Here is a 19566-nt window from a genome sequence, read left to right on the forward strand (position 1 = left end):
ATCCTTTCCCTGGAAATTTGCACCATAAGCTGTCCCTAACACATATTTTTCATTTGTCCATATTACCTGCACTGTCCGAAGACAGTACCCTGTGAAGAATGTAATGTAAAGTGGTTTGGGGTAGGTCATGCCGTGCGGCAACTCTCAAAAGCTGATGTAAATCTTCTCTGGAAGACGCCAACCTCAATCCTAGCCTCAAATATGTTGGAAATAACATCCCCCCCCAAATTATCTCATAGGCAAAAACTGTAAAATACAAGAAAACAGGACAACACGACGTAAGAAATAGTGGCAATCAATCCCAAACATTTCAGAAATTGGAAGTACAAAACACAAAATAAAAAATGACTATGATAAATATATTTTAAAAACTAAAAAAAAAGCTTGAACATTTTGGCAGAGAAATGGAAATTATAAAAAGTGACAATGATGATTTGCAAAATAGCCATATTTTAAAAAAATTTCAAATTGGGCAATTATTTCTTGAGTACTCACTCTATGCCAGGACACATAATACTTTCATACATATCTTCTATTTTTATTTCCTTAACAAATAATTCTATTAAATAATACTAATGTTGTAAAGCCTTAATACTAAAATATTTTCATTATTTCATTATTTTGTCTTTCCCTATACTCTGGAAACTTTCTTTTGACCTGTTTTCCAGGTCACAAATTCTTTCCACACCTGTATCAAGTCTACTGTTACACATATTTGTTGTGTTCTTTATTTTGGGTTTTAGTAACTCAGTTTTAAAATTTCCACTGGTTTCTTTTCAAATATACCAGGTTATTTTTTATATTTAGTGCTTCTTGCAGATTTCTTCAATCTTGGGTTTTATTGCTTTAAACATAATATCCATATTTTTTTATAATCTTTGATGCAATATCAGAAATGTCTGTGGTCTGTTTCTGCTGGTTTTCCTCATTCCTCAGTCATATATGCCTCATATATTTTTTGGTTATATCTTATACATTACAAAAAATATACTTTTTCAGAAATAATCAGAATAATTATTTATATATCAGAAATAATCATTTCTGATTACATCTTATATCTTATTCGGACTTTGCTGAGTCCTACAGCTCCCTTTAGGACTGAGCCCTCACCAGGGCCCTGGTCACACTCTTCCCCTCCTTCCCGCTCAGGGACTTTCTTCATTAATTCCACCCCCAAAGATCTAATAATAGGCACATTTCAGGGGAAAATCCTCTTTGACGTTACTGCAGGGGTGAATATATAGGCAGGCCTTTGCAATTTAAGCCTTAATTTTCATCCTGAAGCGAAAGCCTTCACTTCTATTAAATCAAAGGGGAGATGGGGGGGTTCTCTATATTTAAATTTTCTTAAAATCCGTCACCATATGTGCTCTCTCACATACCTATGCTTTGAAAGCCCCGTCCACACCCACTCTTTCTTGTGAATGGTAGCTTTAAATACGTAGCTTTAAATACATCTATAGTTACCTATGTAAGATTCTGACTGCCAAAGAAATCTACTCAGCATTAAATTTGAGAGTTTCAAGAGCACTGGACTTGGAGTAAGATGATCTAGGTTCTTAGCTGCACTTGAACTAGATGTGTCATCTTTGGCAAATCCTTTATTCTCTCTAACCGTTAAGTTCCTAATCTGCTAAAAGGAACTGTAACACCTGTTGCTCTAGCGTCTCAGGGTACTTCTAAGCATCGAAGGAACTAATGAACGTGAAAGTACTTACCAATGGTAAAGAGCTACACAGTGTGAATGATATTGGGCATCCTGAAACTTCATTAAATTTTGCTCCTAGTTCCGTTTTCCCTTCTCAGGTCAGAAAATATACATTGACCCATTCAGTTTAGACAAGAATAAAGAATAAGACTAAAGATTTCAGAATAACTGAAAGTTTCAAGTTAAGATAAAATGATTACTCTCTTCAATCATACTGTGAGACCTGTGAAACACATACTAGAACTAATAACCTGGGTTGCTTTTACACAATTCATCTATAAAACTTAATTTGTCAAGAAATAGCAAATTTTTTTTGCAGCTCAGGTGAAACCTGAATGGAGGGATTGGCGCTGGTTTTGAACTGATTTCATATTAAAGTAGCAAACTGTTAATGGTAAGAATCTGGAGTGCAAATGAGAGATTTCAGGAATTAGAAATTAATCGATTGTATGTAATGGGAAGGAATTCTGTTCCTAAAATAGATGTGAGACTCTTTTCCAAGTATTATACAAAATTCCAGTGCTTAAAAACATCACTCAATATACGTAATACACACAAATACACGCACGTGGACATATTCTTTCCAATCATTTCTTTGCAACCAGGACTGTGAGACAGCTTCTGTCATCAATTATTCTTGGAATTTGATGAAAAATGGAAAGAATTTAGAATCAGTCACTCTGGGTTCCATCCCACTAGGGAGCTATTTCCTACTCCCTAAAAGGGAGGCAAGACTGCTCCGCCTAAGGCGCCCGACTCACAGACCTGTTCTAAGGACCCAGTGCGCTGTATGGGAAAGACAGGTACAGTTGTAGGGGAAAGAGAAGTACAGGTTTGCTGCTACCGCGACCTGAGTAGCTGTGCACTGAACGGCGCAGTTAAAAGAAACCCAGCTCTTCCCAACTGGAAGGCACTTTGGTGAATAGAAAGGCAGCTCTCTTTACTCCAAGTCTCTTTTTTTTACACCTTTTCAAATGAGGGTGAGAGGAAGGAGGGTCAGGGGTGTTTTAGAAACGCTCCGCTGTTTACATTTTGTTTGTTACTTTGTTCGTTCATTGAACAAATATTTCTGGGACCCTTGTTGGGTGTGGGACACCGTGATAGGCGTGGGAGCCACAAATAGAAAAGGACCCAGAACGTGGCCTCTGGGAGCCCTTCGTCCAGTCTGGCGAGCAGACACCACACGTTGCGGCACAGCGACACCACGCTCGCGCAGGTGAAGTCCCAGGAGCAGGGGAGGAACTGTGTGGCCTCTCCCGCCTCCGCCTCTCGCGGGTCCACCCAACCCCCACCCCACTGCGCACCCGGCGTCTGCGTCCCCATGGCAACCAATGGGCAAAGGCTGGCAGGCGGCAGGCACTGAGGGTGAGGCGGGAACCGCTGAGGCCGCGCGGCAGGGAGGTCCAGGCGGCGGGAGCGAGGCAGCCAGCTGCGGGGTCCCTGGGGCGGGCCGGCTGGGGGTTACCCTGGCGTTCCTGTTCTCCAGGCATCAGACCTCTCCAGGGAGTGCGGTGCGGTGCAGCGCAGGTAACCCGCTCTGGCCTCTCCTGCCCCACCTCTCTCCCATACCTTAGCACCATCGACCAGACTTGCCCTAGAGGGACGAGGGACCCCAACTGGCCGGCTGCCCCTTGGTGGCTGGCCTTGAGCCCTGCGCAAATCGGGGCAGGAGGCTGGGGTGCAGGGAGGAGGGTGGAGAGAACCCGGGATGCCAGGATGGTCCTTGAAGAGTCCACAGCAGAGATTCTAGCTGTGCAGCCTTGGACAAATCACCTAGTTTCTCTGTGCCTCAGTTTCCCTGATATTTAAGTGAAGAATTCAGAACCTACGAAATGAATTTATTCATCTGTGCATTGTTGGGTACCCCTGCTCCTTGTCCCTCCTCAACACACACTATTCCAGGGTCTCTTTTAGACCCTTTGATTTCAGAGGGACAGGGGCCCAGGGGTTGGTCGCCTTCCTCCTCCTTCTACCATCTTGAATGCTATTTAATTGACTTTTATTCATTAATTCAGAGAAGTTGAATTCCTTTTCAATACTTTGTCCAATTATTCTCATAACCACTTTTCAATTAAAATGTTATTGCTAAGAAAAGAGTTTTTTGTTTGTTTGTTTTACTTAGGCAAATACTAACACCCCTGTTTTGTCAAAAGGGTGAGCAGGTGCCCACAGAGCCTTTGAGGAATTGAAAGATTTCTATTTTTAGGAAATTCTTAGTCTTTTTGTCCTAAATCTCTAACCAAACCCAGGTAGAGCCAAATAAATAATTTACTCAAATAAAGGCAACCCTTTAGAGGATCCACAGAACAGAAAAGTTTGAGAGCATTAAGCTGGAACTACTCTTGCATGGAATTCTATTTTACTTATCTCATGTACCTGGCACCAAGCTGCTGTTCTGTATACAGTGAGTGAATGCAAGTAAGTACCACACACATGTACCCATCACTAAGTCAGTGTCATAACTGCATGGGCACACAGGTCAAAGGTTCTGCATTTCTGTAGAAGCAAAAGCTACTTCACTCAGAGAAACTCTCACTAAATGGTTTGACAGAAGCAAAATTTTCTGGCTTTATAGGTTAATTAATGTTAGCATTTTAGGAATCTAGACCATTTTTCCCCCTTACAGGTTAAAAATCAAGAAATATAAACCAGATGCAGCAGTTTTTCGACATGGAGAACCAAGCCCATAATACAGTGGGGTAAGTGATAAGAAATTTCTGTTTAATAAGCTCAAAACTCACTGATGATACATGAATTTTGAAATTTAGTATTAATAGAAGGAAATGCCAATTATTTCTGCTGAGGGGGGTGGGGGGAATTCCAGGTGACTTTAAGAATCTAGAGTTTAAGTCTCTAATTTTGACTATAGATCTATGACTGAAAATCACCATTTTCCAACTTTCAGTGAGGTCTTTTTAGTGTTTTAGGGTGAAGGATGCACACAGACCCCATGTGCTCTTGGGTTTCCACAGTGTGGCAGCTCCTGGCCAGCTTGCTCCTTTTTCTTTTTTCTCCTTTTTCTTTTCTTTTCTTTTCATCCTCACCCAAGGATATGTTTGTTCATTGATTTGAGAAAGAGAGAGAGAGGAATATTGATTGGTTACCTCCCACATGCATCCCAACTGGGGATTGATTCCACAACCTAGGTATGTACCCTGGCCAGGAATAGAATGTGCGACCTTTTAGGTGTACTGGGTAGTGCTCCAACCAACTGAGCCACCCAGCCAGGGCCAGCTAGCTCCTTTCTTGCTGTAGCAAGTGTCCAAGCACCCTCCACACTTGCCCTTAAGGCTGAACTCAACACAAACATAACCTCAGAACAGATTTAGCTCCTCAAAACGGCAACAAGAACTGGAAATTTTACCAAAAGTTTCATGAAGAGATATAATTTGTATAGTATTGGCCATCATAAAAAAATTAAATTCCTTTTCTCAAATATCTTTCCCCTCCCCCCTTCCCTGCCACCTGTACCACAAAGGTTTCTCTTCCTATTGCTTCATTAGCTAACTGGCCACTGGCTGACCCCAGAGCTAAATGGGGGGTGGGGGCAGTACCACAGGGAGAGGAGGTACTATAGTGCTTATTTGACTGTGACTGATTTTGTACTAGTCAGACCACTTCAGGTATTTCACTTGCAGTTTTTCCACTCAGACCATGACTCTGACATGAGGCCAAAAGACAGCCGCACAAGTCTGCATAACTCTAGCTGTCACTTTTTTAAGTCCTACTGCATACTCCCCTGTCCTACTAGGCATCATTGTCATTTCATAACTAAGAAATTGGGCATACTGGTTAGAATATAGTCTAAGCTCTTGTTACAATAGGACCCCAAACTGCGCTGGTTTAAATAAAATTGAAGTGCATCTCTGTGTCATGTACAAGTACAGATATAAGCAGACCCAGGCTGGTGCAGCAGCTCTGCCGTCCTCACTACAGGATTTCCCTGCCTGGCCCAAAGGGACTGCTTCAGCTCCCATCCTCATGGGCCGTCCCCCTGCTAGAGGAAAGAGAGGAAGGACAAGGGGAGAGAGTAGGACAATTCCTTTAGAAGTATGACCTTGAAGTGGCAGGCCTGACCCAGGTTCACTTCCCATTGGCCAGAACTGAGTCCCAGAGCTACGGTCACTGTGAGGAAGGCCAGGAAATCTGGTCTCTAACTAGGCAGCCATATGGCCAGGTAAAGCTTAGAAGCTTATAATAAAAGGAAGAAGAATGGGTATTGGTGGACGATTAGCAGCCTCTGCCACATTGAGCTCAGAAAGGTAGAAAAAGAGAGAAATAAAGCAGGAACTCGCACCAATATACAGCTGGTTAGTGGAGGAGGTAGGATTCAGACATGTCTGGTTCCAATCCCGGCATTCTTTGCTATACTGGAAATGGATGGCAGTGAGATGAGGGAGCAGCCTGCCTAGTATCTTAATAGGATTCTGGAATGAGCAGGCATTAGGTCCTTGGCACGGGCATGGAAAACTAAGATGCAGGTTGAAGATCTCGAACCTAAGGTTGGGTACCAGATATCACCTCCCTGCTCTTCCTCTTCATTCATTCTTTTGGGGAAAATAGTATGGAGTACTGAATGTATGCCAGGCACAACATTAACCACTATGGATCATGCAAACATCATTAAGAAATAGACCTTAAAGAACTTAGAGTTTGATAGGAAACCATAGAGTTTGGGTACAACATAATTACAAACCAGAAGTGAATGAGAATTACTGGAAGTTTCCATGAGGAAATGCTCCACTCTCACAGCAGACATGGGACCAGACATTGTCCACCACGCTCTCTGAAGCATGGAGAGCCAGGTCGACTTTGCCTCGGTCTCACTTGCTATTGAGAAATATGTAAAAATCTAGATCATGAAGACAGTCTGACATCATTCATCAGGCATTTGTTATGTGTTTATCAAACCATGCCACCCACATGCACAATAATGTTTTGTGGAGCAACTTTCATTTAACAAATATCTACCTAGAGTCTACTATGAGCCTGTCATTGGCGGAAGCACCAGGCAGATAGCAGTGAACAAAACAGAGACCACTGTTCCCAGGGGCTGGCATGTCAGTGGGAGATGGTGGGAGAAATAAACAGGTTTCATGCAGTGATACAAACAAAACAAAGTAAACTAAGGAGGAGAGGCATAGAGTGTGAATGGGGTGGTCAGACTAGGATTCCTGGTAAGGTGCCATTTGAGCAGAGATTATATCTGGGCAAAGAGAGTTCCAGACAGCAGGAACAGAAAGTGCAAAGGCCGAAGGTGGTAGCTTTTACACAGGACATTTATAATGCAGGTGAATCATTATTCTCTGACATCTGGGTCACAAACAGGGTTTGATTTTAATTTATCCATGATTTCTCCCAACTGTAGGTGTTTGTATTCGTGCCATAATAATCAATTTAAACTCCTTCTAATAGAAACTAAGTATCACTTAGCCATACTTAAGTGAGTTTGTCCCTTTTTATTTGTTTTTAGAGTATATGCCAAGAACATAACTAATTCTAGCATGAATAAAGGATCTATTTTACTGGCATTTTAAAAAGACCCATGTCCACCCTTTTTGATATATTTTGAAAAAGTTTCCAAAATTTAAAACTTTGTAAAATTTAAATTAGAAATAGAGTCTTGACCTGGGAATAGCTGAGGTTTTTCAAGAAGGGCCCTGGACCACCTCAAAAGATTTGGTTTCTCTCCATACAAATGACAAAGATCAAACTAATCAGGCTGATTTTGGTGTGTTGAAATTAAATGGCAAGCATTGTCAAATAAAAAATAACATCGAGCATTCTTTATGTTCTACAGTATGTGGTATCAATGTTCCAGAAATGTATGTGAAATTGCTGGAAATATGTCTGTCATCAAAATTGAGTGACACACCGAAATGACCGAACCTGAGTATCAGAGTGCGTGCGGCACGGCGCACGTGGATGAAATCCACCCTGTTTTTGCAAAAATACCCCCTGTTGCCACACTTTTGCCAGCCCGAAGTTCTTATAACATGCAACAGTCTGCTCCTAATGAGAGAACCAAGATGGGTAAACTATGGCTGTAAACCGAGTAGTTGGTGCTATGGGAAACCCAAGAGGGCTGCTTGGTTAACCCAGCTCCACCCACCACAGTGCATTTAAGCGGGACTTCATTCAACTGCCATTTTGTCATCAAACCAAACCAAATTGTTCTTGTGTTTGTGCGTATGTTCTCTGGATAAGTTGGAGCTTTCCCTCTCACAAGACTGATGCCCTCACAATGGCAAAGAAACTTAGAAAACGTGTTTCCCAAGCAGGGTACACCTTCCACAGTCTCGAGTGATTGGGGCAGCCACTTCACTGAGCAAATCATACATACCTAAGAGTTCTTGGCACGTGGGTCCTTAGACAATAGGGTCGTCACTTTAGGTTACTTGTTAGCTGAACAAGGAAGTGTTTGTGCAGTGGCTAGCTCATCATGGGTTGGGTCCTGAGAAACACAGTAACGAAAGTCACTCTTTATTTTTTTGTCTTAAACACCCCAAATGCCCTCTCTAAAGTGCAGGGCCCCTTGTGGAAGAGGTAGGCATGTGAGATAGTAAGAGCCAGATAAGGGGGCACAATGAGCAGGCAGATCTGACTCCATCTTAAAGCTAATCCTCCCTGTCAATTGAACCCCCCAGTTGCCCTGTTTTCCTCAAGAGAGAGAAACAAACAACAAAAAGAGGGGAATTGTGAAATGTTCCACCTTTCTGACTCCACCACGCCTTTGTTCAATAGTTTCTGCTTAGTCTTGCATATGGACATGCTAATCATCAGAGAAATTCTGCTTTTGGCTTGAGTTTTACAAAACAATCTACACTTCTGTGGGAGATGAGGGAGGTACGTATTGTTTAACAAAGATTTGCAGGAACGTGACTAGACTCACAACATCCAGGGTCAGCAGACTAAGCACAACCTTCCCTGGATCTCTGCTGGCACCCAGATGCCACTCTTGTCTCCCCCTTCCTGTGACATAAAAGAAGCCTGGACTCTGTACTTTCTTAAGATGGATTTGAGGCACCTGAAAGTCTCCCATTGTCTTGGTTGGTGCCTTCTCAATCAATAAACAAACCATTTTTTTAAGAGAGGGAGGGAGAGGGTAGGGGGAAGGAGGGAGGGACAGAGGGAAAGAAGAGAAAAAGAGAGAACCGTGTCTAGATTTTGCTTTGTTTTTGTTATTCATAAATTTCTACTCATTAATTTGTCCTTTTTTATTTTTTACTTATCTTGTTCTTCTAATTTTGGAGTAGAACAATATGATTCAGTTATTTTCATGACTCCTGGATTTCATGATTTCTTTAAATAATGACGCATCACAGCTAAAGTTCCTCCTTAGCACAGCTTTACTGTGGTCCACAGGGTTAGTGTTCCCACTGCTGCGTTCTACATAGCCTTCGTACCTCCTAAATAGCCCTTATTTCCATTTTTATTTCCTATTTGGATTAAAGAGATATTTAGGAGATGTAAACACGTATCCCTCTGGTGGGGAGGGATAATTATCTTTTGTTATTCCTTTCTAACCCCCCTACCACCATGGTTATGGAATATGGCCCAAGTGATATTTCAGTTTCATTAAGATTATTCCTGTGATGTATTGGATGATCAGCTTCCATAATGTTTTTTGGGCATTTAAAATCAAATGTATGTTCTCTATTGGTTAAGTAAAAAGGTTAAAAAGGATTATACATATATAATCAAACCTTTTCATTGTTATTATGTTAAAGTTATGTTTTTAAAATCCATTATTACCTTACTTTTGCCTATTTGATCTGTCAAAAGTTTTAAGATCTTTACTGTAATCAGGGTTTTGTCCAATTTTTCTTGTATTTCAAGCAGTTTTCTCTCTATGTTCTGTTTAATGTGTTGAGATCCATGGATGTTATGGTTTCCTAGTCTATTATATAATTTAGCTTTATAGGATATCTCACAAGTATAAGTTCGTGTTCTTTTGTTTGTGTTCTACTTTGCCTGGTACTGATACTGCCAACTCCACTCTCTTTTTAATTTACTTTAGTCTATAGTATCCTTATTCATCCCCTTGTTTTCAATCTTTTTTTTTATATCATGCTGTGTCTCTTGTAAATAGCTTATGGTTAGATTAAAAAATATATAGCTCATTTGGAGAGTCTTTGACAATAAAAAGAGAAGTTTACAGTCATTAATATGTTAACGTTTGACCCTTTTTACTTCTGCAGCATTTGCTAGTCTGATCTAGTTTTCTTTTTCCTTTTTTTCTTTTAGAAGTTCATGTACTATTTTATAAGTTGTTAGTTTACATTTTTTACAAACATTTTACATTTGGATTTCTCTTTTGGCATACTGAACTTTATCAGTAACTTTGACCTCACACAACCCTAATAACACTTAACCTTTAGTAATGCCTTTGCTTCCCCATTCCCTTATGCCACCTCCAAGAAATAATCTGGATTTCCAGGTCTTGGTTGCTATTAATTTATATATATATATAATTTATTACATATAGGTAATGTTAATTGTTATTTTTTCCACTTATATTTTAAGAATTCTTCTTTAACAGCTCTAAGTTTGATTGCATTATTTATTACTATTATTTATATACAAAATCTTCCCTGTTCTTAATTTTTAGAAATTTTTTAATTCATTTTTAATTGGACTGACATATATCCTTAGGTAATCTTTTCATAAAAGTGAATATGAGTGGTATATTTTTTAACTTTTTACATATCCAAGTGCCTTATTTTTACTTTTAAACACAAACTCTGCAACAATGCTCCCATTGTCTTGAAGCATTGAGAGTTGCAGAGGGAAAGACTAATCACACAATCTCTCTCTTTCTTTCGAGTTTTTTCTTTCCTTTTTTTTTAATGTCCAGAGGCTTATACGATTTATTTTTATCCTTAGAATTCAAAAATTTACCAGGATACCTTTCTAGGCATAGATCCTTTTTTAATAATCTTTCACAGCATTTCATAAACACTTTCCCTCTAAAGATTCAAATCTCTTCAGCTCAGTGAAATTTTCTTCTATTTATGTGATTAATAAGTCTCCACTATCTTGTTTCATTCTTATCTCCTAGGACACCTTTATCTTTTCTCTCATAATTTCAATCATTGTCTTTTTTGCTCTATGTCATAGAGGAATTTCCTGAGTTTTCTCATTTTTATTTCAGCAATAATTACATGCTCTTTTTCTCTGCCTCTACTGAGGTCTTTAGTATCAACAACCATGTTTTCATTTCCAAGAACTTCTTTTTTGTATGTTTATTTTATTGTTTCTTTACATTCTAAATTGCTTTTTAAATCAATGCAAAATACCCTTGACTCACTAATTGTTTGAAATTATGAATAAGATTGTTTGAAATTATCTCTTGGTTCTTAAAGCAACTTCTTTACAGTAAGTTACTCTGTGGGTACAGCTCTGGTATAGTTCTCCACATCCTTCAATTTGTGCCTCTCCCTAACCCTAACAATTTCTCCACAGCCCTGCCTTTCTCCTAGCCTCACTACTCTAAAAAAAGAATTCAATTAGGTTTTCCAGAGAAATCTGTTGGCCAACTACAGGTCAGCTGCAACTCCCTGAGGGTTCGGGCACAGCCACTGACCAACATGTTATGCATTCTAATATATTTAAATTATTAAAGCTTATATTTAACAAACTTATCTCTGAAGGTCATTTCTAAATGGCAATACCATAAATGCATTGAGTAATGCTAAGGTCAATGAAACACATACATAGAGGCCCAAAATGTACAGATTCTGGAGTGTCGTTTTTTAAAAATGTCCATAAGTGGATCCACATATGATGGATTACTTCTTTAAAGTATCATTTCTAACTGGAAAAAGTACATATATCCAGTTCTTTCTTTACTTAGTTATACAGGGTTTAAAAAGTCATATGGTTCTTTATCAGCTACTAAAAAATAACAATCTCCTGTTGCCTCCCTGGAGGCACTTTCTTTAGCTAATTCTTTTAGTTTCTACCTCCAATCTCTAAATAACATACTTATATCACTACTTTTGATTTTTCAGTTTTAGACATTACCTATTAATGTCCGCAAGGATTATTTTTTCACGCTACACATACATACACACAGTCACAGTTCTGATTCCTCCCCTCTCCCAGGACATGAGGATCTTGTCTGGGTCAATATTCTGTTGGCCTGGTAATGACTGTATCAATGATCTTCACCTCGGAGCCATATAGTATCCTGTGTTTGCTTCTCCTTTCCTGTACAACATTCTTTTTTTCTGGAGTTAGTAACTCTAGTATCTTAATCATAAATGTTTTGAAGTTTCCTTCTTTCTGCATAATTTTCTTGGAAAGTGTCTGTTTGCATTTGACCTATGTGTGTGAACTTCTTTCCCTAAGTGGCTGTGATTCCTGACTGCTTGCTCCTATTTAAGAACGGTAGAGTCGAAAACTGATGGGAAGTTCCAGTGTACCTGGCGGGGCCCATTGACAGTGCTTTGTACTGTATGGTCATCCAACTAGTCTCTTCCAGTGATCTGTCTCAGGCTGATCTGTCTCACTCTTCTACAGTCTCCTCATTGGAGGTTATAAGTTGGGCTGCCAGCATTTACCCCTACTTCCAGAAATACCTACTTGGGTTGCTTCTGGGGTTTCTCCACTGCCAGCTCCCCTTATTTTTGTCCCTGTAGGTTTAACTTTATAGGTTAAAAATGTCTCCGTGCATTATTTTAGTGAGATTTTTGGAAGGGAACAAAATGTGTATATTTATCCATCGTCAGCCAGAAGTCTCATTTTTCTCTACTGAATCATTTACTTTTTCTTCTGTAACTTACATCTTAGTCATTGATCTTATTCATTGAATCTAGTCAAATCCTTCCAAAAAATCTAGGTACTGCTACATGATCTGCAAAACTTTTTCTCTGCCATGAAAGTCATATTTTCAAAGAACCAAAGCAGATGAACATTAAAGCATGACTTTTCACATCTGAATTCAGAAAAATCCTTTAAAACACTACTCTTCTGTATATGCATCTTTTCTAACACTTCAAGTGTCCTTTTCAACTCTGAAATATATTAGGTAATAATCACAACTTTACTTCCCAGTGTCTTATGACTTAAATACAGTTTTAATTATAGTTTGTAAAAGAATTCTAATATGTCATTATATTGGTAGTTTAATACATTTAGTAATGTATAATTTTTGCACACTAAAAACTCTTTTCAATTTGATTGATGATTCTTTTGCCTTCTACTTGGCCCAGACTATATACCCTATTCTTCTCTTGTCATTATATTTTGTTCCCCATAGTAATCAAATTTGACAAGTTCTAGTTTCTTGTTTCTCTGAAGAAGAAAAGCGAGGTAGACCTGGGGTAAGCTCCTGATCTATCAAACACTGAAGGTAGATCCTGAAATGTTAGCACAGTGCTGAGTGATTGTAGGAATTCAATGAGAGATTTTGAAAGGGAGGAAGGAAACTAAGAAGGAAGGGAGTAGGAGAGAGAGGGAAGGGGGAAAGGGGAGAGAGGAAGGCAAGAAGGAAGAGAGGGATAGATGGAGGGAGGGAGGGAGGGAAGGAAGGCAAAGATTCCTTTGAGAGACTAATTAAGCTGTCCGCTAGACATCAGGCCAAGTGCCTTGAAGTGGTAAGTGTGAGGAATGTGTAGGACACCAACGACCACTGCTGTGGCCCTCTTTTAAAGACTTATGGCAACTTCCATTGTATTCCACAGGCCAGATTTTGTTCCAGGGCCATGCCAGCCCCCGGGGAGACTGAGAAATGTAGTGGAGTTTTAAGCTGGACACATTTCCACTCTTAATAACATCAGAGCTCCGTTAGTATGGAAGGAATGATGAATGTTGTGTAGGACACTGGCCACATAAGAATAAGATACAAGTTTGGAAGTTATCAGAACAAGCTGGCATTAGAAGGTTCATTAGAAATTTCGAACATCCGGGAAACAGTATACTTCTTAGTTTTCTAGCATTGGAAAAACAGATGTTATCAATGTTTGCCTAGTTTTTCACTGTTAGGTTTTAGTGAAATACCTGGCTCTAGTTTTAAATAGAAAATGGTAAAAGTACTGTCCTCACTTGCACTAACTGAAGTCTCTCATCAAATAGACCTTTTGGAAAGAGGGCATTTTAATTGTCCTAGCGATTGGCTTATAGAAGCCAAGCTAATGCATGTTTAGATAAACATTTGTTAATTATTAATTGTATCAGATCTTTATATGTATTAATATGAAGTATTTCAGATATATAAGTGTATGAGGATAGTGAAGTCACTTACCCTTCTAGATAACTATAAAATCACCCTGAAGAAAGGGTAGTGCCTGCTAATCTTCACTGTCTTCTTACCTCGTTTAATTTGTGAGCCAAAATGTTACTCAGAATGTGAGCAGTTAATTACTACAGAAAAAGTTTATCTCTAATGTAGGTATTTTAACAGATCTTCTATTTTCTTTAGAACATAAAAAAAGAAATTTTAAATTTGTATGTACCTAGTATTCTCATAACACATTGAGAGACTTGGAAGGTATCACATTGCATTTTCTCTCTATAAATGTCTTCCTTTGATGATTATGATGAAGGCTTTGAACGAAGGCCTTTATAAGTATAATACATTTAAGCATGCCTTTGTAGGATAGGGGGATTTATACCTCCTCCACACCCCAACACTAAGCTTATTGCAAATAAGAGAGAAGAATGGACTGAATATAAGCCACCATCTCAAATATGCAGTAAAAATAGGAGCGGTGATGTTGCCCAGTCAGCAAACACTAAGGATAACATAAATAACATTTTTTGGACAAGAAAAGTGCTTGAGGCAAAGCTATTTTTAGCTATAAATGCAGCAATAATTTTGAACGAGGGCAACCATGACACTATGACCTAAAAGTCGTAAAGTAATAAACCCTTCACGTTACTGTTCTAGAAGACAACTGACTGAAGAGCAGGCTGGCATCACAGACACGTCTATGAAAATGGTTCTAGGACTGTTCTGGAGTCTCTCCCATTTGGTTCCTTTTGCATTTCTGGTGTGATACTGTATGTGATGGGCAGAGCAGGGTCTGTGAGCCACCACAGAAAAGTTATATTTAGTATAGCTAAATATATAGTAATATGACACATTCATACATTTTAAAATGAATTACATTAAACTATTTTGAAAAAGTTAAGACTTAATATGATTGTTCATCAGCCTTTTGGAAACTCACTTCCTTAGACTATTCCATGTTGCATGAAACAGTCTCCTCTTACTTTTCTCTGTGCTTCCCTTCCTCTCTCCATCTCCTTTCTCTGTGATGCCTTCCATATTTGTCTTTTAAACCTCCTCTTCTCTTTCCCGAGCTGAAGATCCATTTCTATTCAGATATCTCTCTCAGGTTCCAGACTGAACTCACTCTCTTCTTTTTGCAGACCTGATTATCCACTTCTGATTTCCAGATCGGCGATGGGTGGGTTGGCCCTACATCCTGGTTTTCCCAGAGAAATCACTGTTAACACTTGTTTTCCTGGCATAATTACTATTTGAGCCCTTTTCAGTTTCAAAATTGTCTGGTTTCGATAACAGATGACATGGTCTGCCATAGCTACCTGCCTGATGAAGGTTTGCCCTTTTAAGAACATGCATGTAAGCCCATTATGTTAAAAAAAAAAACCCAAAAACCCGGAGTGACACATCCGTGCGAGTATCTTACCTCACCCCTATTTACTCTGAATGACTCTCCACATTCCATGCCCCTGTGCCATCCCAACATACGCACCACTACTAGCTCCATTTTTATCATCAGCTTTCTATTTTGCTCCCTCTTTACCTCCAAATTTCATATCCTGTTTTGACTCAGGCCCACCAGGTGGGTACGTCACACTGCAAGTCTCAGTAAGCCCCCTCCCCTCTGGTTTAAGGCATTTAGACCTCTGGCTGACCCCAGAGTCCTTCCCTCTTGAATTGCTCCCAAGGTTAAGCCTAATAAGTAGTAAGGGCCATGGTTTGTAAGTCTTAGTGTAGTGTTTAGACACAATCCATCCAATCTCCAAAGCTGGAAGACTCAGAGGATTTTCTTCTCTTTTTTAGCTCCTCAATCAACTTTTCTAACATTGGAATAATAACCTATTTGATGGGATATTGTGAGGATTCATGAGAGGAAATGTTTGAAAATAATTAACATAGTGTTAGCATTTGACTAAAGGAAGAGATGGAAATATATTAGTGCCCAGATCTGAGAAGGGGGCTAAGCTAAGCCCTTTGTATTTTATTTTAAAGTGCATTAGATTTAGGAGCAAATACTGATGCTACAGAGACAGATGCTACTATTAATTTCCTCTAAAAATCTGAGGAAGAAAAAATGTATAAGAAGACGGCACGATTAATTTTTTAAAGGGGATATTAAATTTGACAAAAAATGAATTTGATGTGAATATGAATTTGACTAAGTCCTAGGTAAGACTCTGGAACAGACAGTCGGTGGTTTGTGAGCGCCCAGAAGAGGAAGCAGTGGCCCCCGGGATGCAGCCTGGACACAGGCTGGATGCACCTGACCAAGGCATACGGCCAGTGCTGGTGCACTAGGGCACATGCAGAGAGTTGTATTTGGGCTTTAGGGTGATATTTTAGAGGGCTTTTCATTTTTGTGGGGGAAACAAAGAAAAATGTGTAAGTTTAATTAAGTGCATTAGCGTCTGAGTATAAGACAAGAAATAATCAATGGCTGACTGTCATCCTGAAGGGCTAGAATACCACAAGGCTCTGCTCCCCATCTTGGCCTTCATGACATTTTATAACCACTTATATGAAAAACCACATGTATATATACAACAAGGAATGTTTATCACATTTGCAGCTGACACAAAACTGGGAAGTATAGTGAATTCAATCTGACAGAAACAGGATTCCAGAATAAAACTCAGATGTTACCTTATTTAGGTAACTTGGGGGATAGCCCACCCTGTCCAAGTCTGGATGCAGTACGCTGCCTTTCTTCCCATTAGAGCGGCATGTATTCATCAGTCTCTTATTGAACCTGCCTGCCTCGTAAGTCTCTCTGTCCTCAGGCAGTGGGTCTTGTGTCTCTGTTCCTCACACAGTGAATAGCAGCCACTTAATGAATGTTTGCTTCATTATACAACCAGTCATGAGGAGCCACGTTCAAAGGCTGAGACTAACCAGGTAAAATTTAATAAGGAGAAACATAAAGTAAAATTTAATAAGGAGAAATATAAAGCCCTGCCCTTGGTACACCCCTGGAAAACTAAACAAGCACAAGATAGTGGCGAGGTGGTTTTGCTCGTAGCATTTATGAAAAAGTAATGAGGTGTTTAGATGAGAATAAAAGCACCTTGAGATGATAGCACTGCTTTGCCCTACCCCTCCCCAATTCAAAGCCGATCTTCATGTGCTTGAATAAAAGTGTCTAGCATTTAAAACAAAGAATGTGACAGTCTTTCTTCAAAATGATTAGATCATACCTAGGGTATTATTATGTTAAAGTTCTGAGTGGTATATTTTAAGGGGGAAATCGACAAATAGGAGCATGTTCAGAGGAGGGCCACCTGTATTATGAAGGGTCTGAAAATCTTAGTCATTCATGCTTTCATTTATTTAACACATGTATATTAAGCATCTAGTACTTTCCAGGCAGTATGCTAGGTAGTGAGTGGTAGAGAAAAAAATTTTCTATGATCAATTGAAGGAAATAAAGATACTTGTAGAGATAAACAAAGACCAGCCAGATGAGAACAAATGAAACCTATCTAATTCGGAGCTTGCTAGAACAAGGGCGACAGCAACCATCATTTGCATTTGGCAGAGACTCAAAGGCAGGCAGGGGAGTAGAAAAGCTCTATAGTGAACAAAGGCTTCAGGTGTGCTCTGATTGGAGGCGGTTGGCACAGAGAAGCTGGAGGCAGGATATTAGAAGTGGGGCATCTTATGTGATTGATTTGGGAAGCATATTTGGCTTTCTCCAGTTGGTCCTGATTTGGAAGTAGAGGCAAAAATTAAGGAAGTTGTCAGTCATTGACCATTCTAGGTCTATTGCTGTAGAGGTTATGGGTCAGAGTCTATTATCATGTGTTCTGGCCATTGTCTGTTTGTATGTTCGGTTTCTAATATTGAACATTGAGAACAGAAGACTCGGAAGAATAAGGAGGAACACTGATAACTATTTCATCATGTTGATAACTGTATTCAGATACCTTAAGATTGAGTGTATTGAAAAAGCATTTGTTTTTAATAGTACCCATAGATTAAATTAGGACTTGTGGATGAAAAAGTTCTTCGGTGAAAGAAAGAACTTTTAAATACTCAAACTATCTAGATACAATCTCAGTCGGTGGTTACCTGCTAAAGGAGGAATTCAGACGTAGGCTGGATAACCTTTTCGCAGTGATATGGCAAAACAAATCACAAATCTTGACAAGCACCAGAATTACTCCATATCTTTGTTACCAGTGCAGAATCTTGGGCTCTATCCTAGACCTGCTGTATCTGATTAGTGGGATATGATGAATGACTCTCTTAAGAAATATTTGTGGAAGATATGCAGACACTGTATGGGTAGTTGGCCTAGATGACTTGCAGAAGTCCTTCCACCCCAAGAGTATAATAGCCTAACTTTTGCATGGCATAGTCATAACTGGGAAATTTATTCATTTATTCATTTATTTAATAATATTGATTGAGTAGCTTACATTATGCCACACTTTACTTTAGGCCTATATTTTAATTCCATTAGCATGGTTCATTCCTACATGCCAAGAAGATAGTGAGGAAAAGAACTAGCAGCAGCCAACAGATTCACAGCTGGGCTTTGCCTGGGAATCTCCAAGCCCAGCACAAGTAGCAATCTCAGATTGCTTTATAGCTCAGGCAGGATGGCCCTAGGCAAAACACAGGTTGGGGCTGACCTTGGCCTGCACTACCCAGGAAACTCCAAGGCCAATGCACCCAGTGGACAACTATAAGCCACACTGGAGCACCACCACGCTGCCCTTCCATAGCTGATCCTCTATGGAGGGCAGAGGTTGGTGGTCAGTAGTCACAGCCAGTCATTGCAGCTGACTGGCCTGGGTAAATCCCTCCCATCGATCTGCTAACAGCAACCAAGGCTCAGTTACAAGAGAAGGGTGTACTCAACCCAAAGGATGCACCGTGAGTACCAAGCTTGGGTGGTAGGGGAGGCTGTGCCACTGGACCCTACAAGATACCTACTACATTAGGCCCCACTACCAAGACACAGAGTCAAAGTAGCTCTACCTAATACACAGAGATAAACACAGGGAGGCTGCCAAAACAAGGAGATAAAGAAACAGGCCCAAATGAAAGAACAGATCAAAACTCCAGAAAAAGAGCTAAATATAATGGAGACAAGCAATCTATCAGATGCAGAGTTCAAAACACTGGTTATAAGGATGCTCAAAGGAACTTAGTGAGGACCTCAACAGCATAAAAAAGATCCAATCAGAAACAAAGGATACACTAGTTGAAATAAAGAACAATTCACAGAGAAACAACAGTTGAGTGGATGAAGCCAAGAATCAAATCAATGATTTGGAACATAAGGAAGCAAAAAAACAACCAACCAGAACAAGAAGAAAAAAGAGAGGGATGGGGAGAAAATGCAGACAATTGTAACAATTAAAAAAAAAAAAAGAATCCCAAAACATGAGGATAGTGTAAGCAGCCTCTGGGACAACTTCAAGAGGCCCAACATTCATGTGATAGGGTGCCAGAAGGAGAAGAGAAAGAGCAGGAAATTGGAAATCTATTTGAAAACATAATGAAATAAAGCTTCCCTAATTTGGTGAAGGAAATAGACACACAAGTCCAGCAAGCACAGAAAGTCCCAAACAAGATGGATTCAAAGAGGCCCACTCCAAGACACATCATTATTAAAATG

The 19566-nt window shown here is 39.7% G+C and overlaps 1 protein-coding gene across 2 annotated transcripts in view; it reads left to right on the forward strand.

Annotated features, from left to right (window-relative positions):
* Nucleotides 1-3115: 3115 nt before the first annotated feature.
* DEUP1 (deuterosome assembly protein 1) overlaps nucleotides 3116-19566 on the forward strand; it is a 79820-nt gene continuing 63369 nt past the window's right edge. For both annotated transcript variants that reach the window (XM_045186749.2, XM_045186751.2), the window contains exons 1-2: nucleotides 3116-3235; nucleotides 4335-4407. In XM_045186749.2, the coding sequence (XP_045042684.2) occupies nucleotides 4361-4407 (47 nt within the window). In that variant the 5' untranslated portion in view covers nucleotides 3116-3235; nucleotides 4335-4360. The remainder of the gene's footprint in view (nucleotides 3236-4334; nucleotides 4408-19566) is intronic.

The sequence above is a fragment of the Desmodus rotundus genome, chromosome 5 (genome assembly GCF_022682495.2).
Source record: "Desmodus rotundus isolate HL8 chromosome 5, HLdesRot8A.1, whole genome shotgun sequence".
In the NCBI taxonomy this organism is placed as follows: Eukaryota; Metazoa; Chordata; class Mammalia; order Chiroptera; family Phyllostomidae; genus Desmodus; species Desmodus rotundus.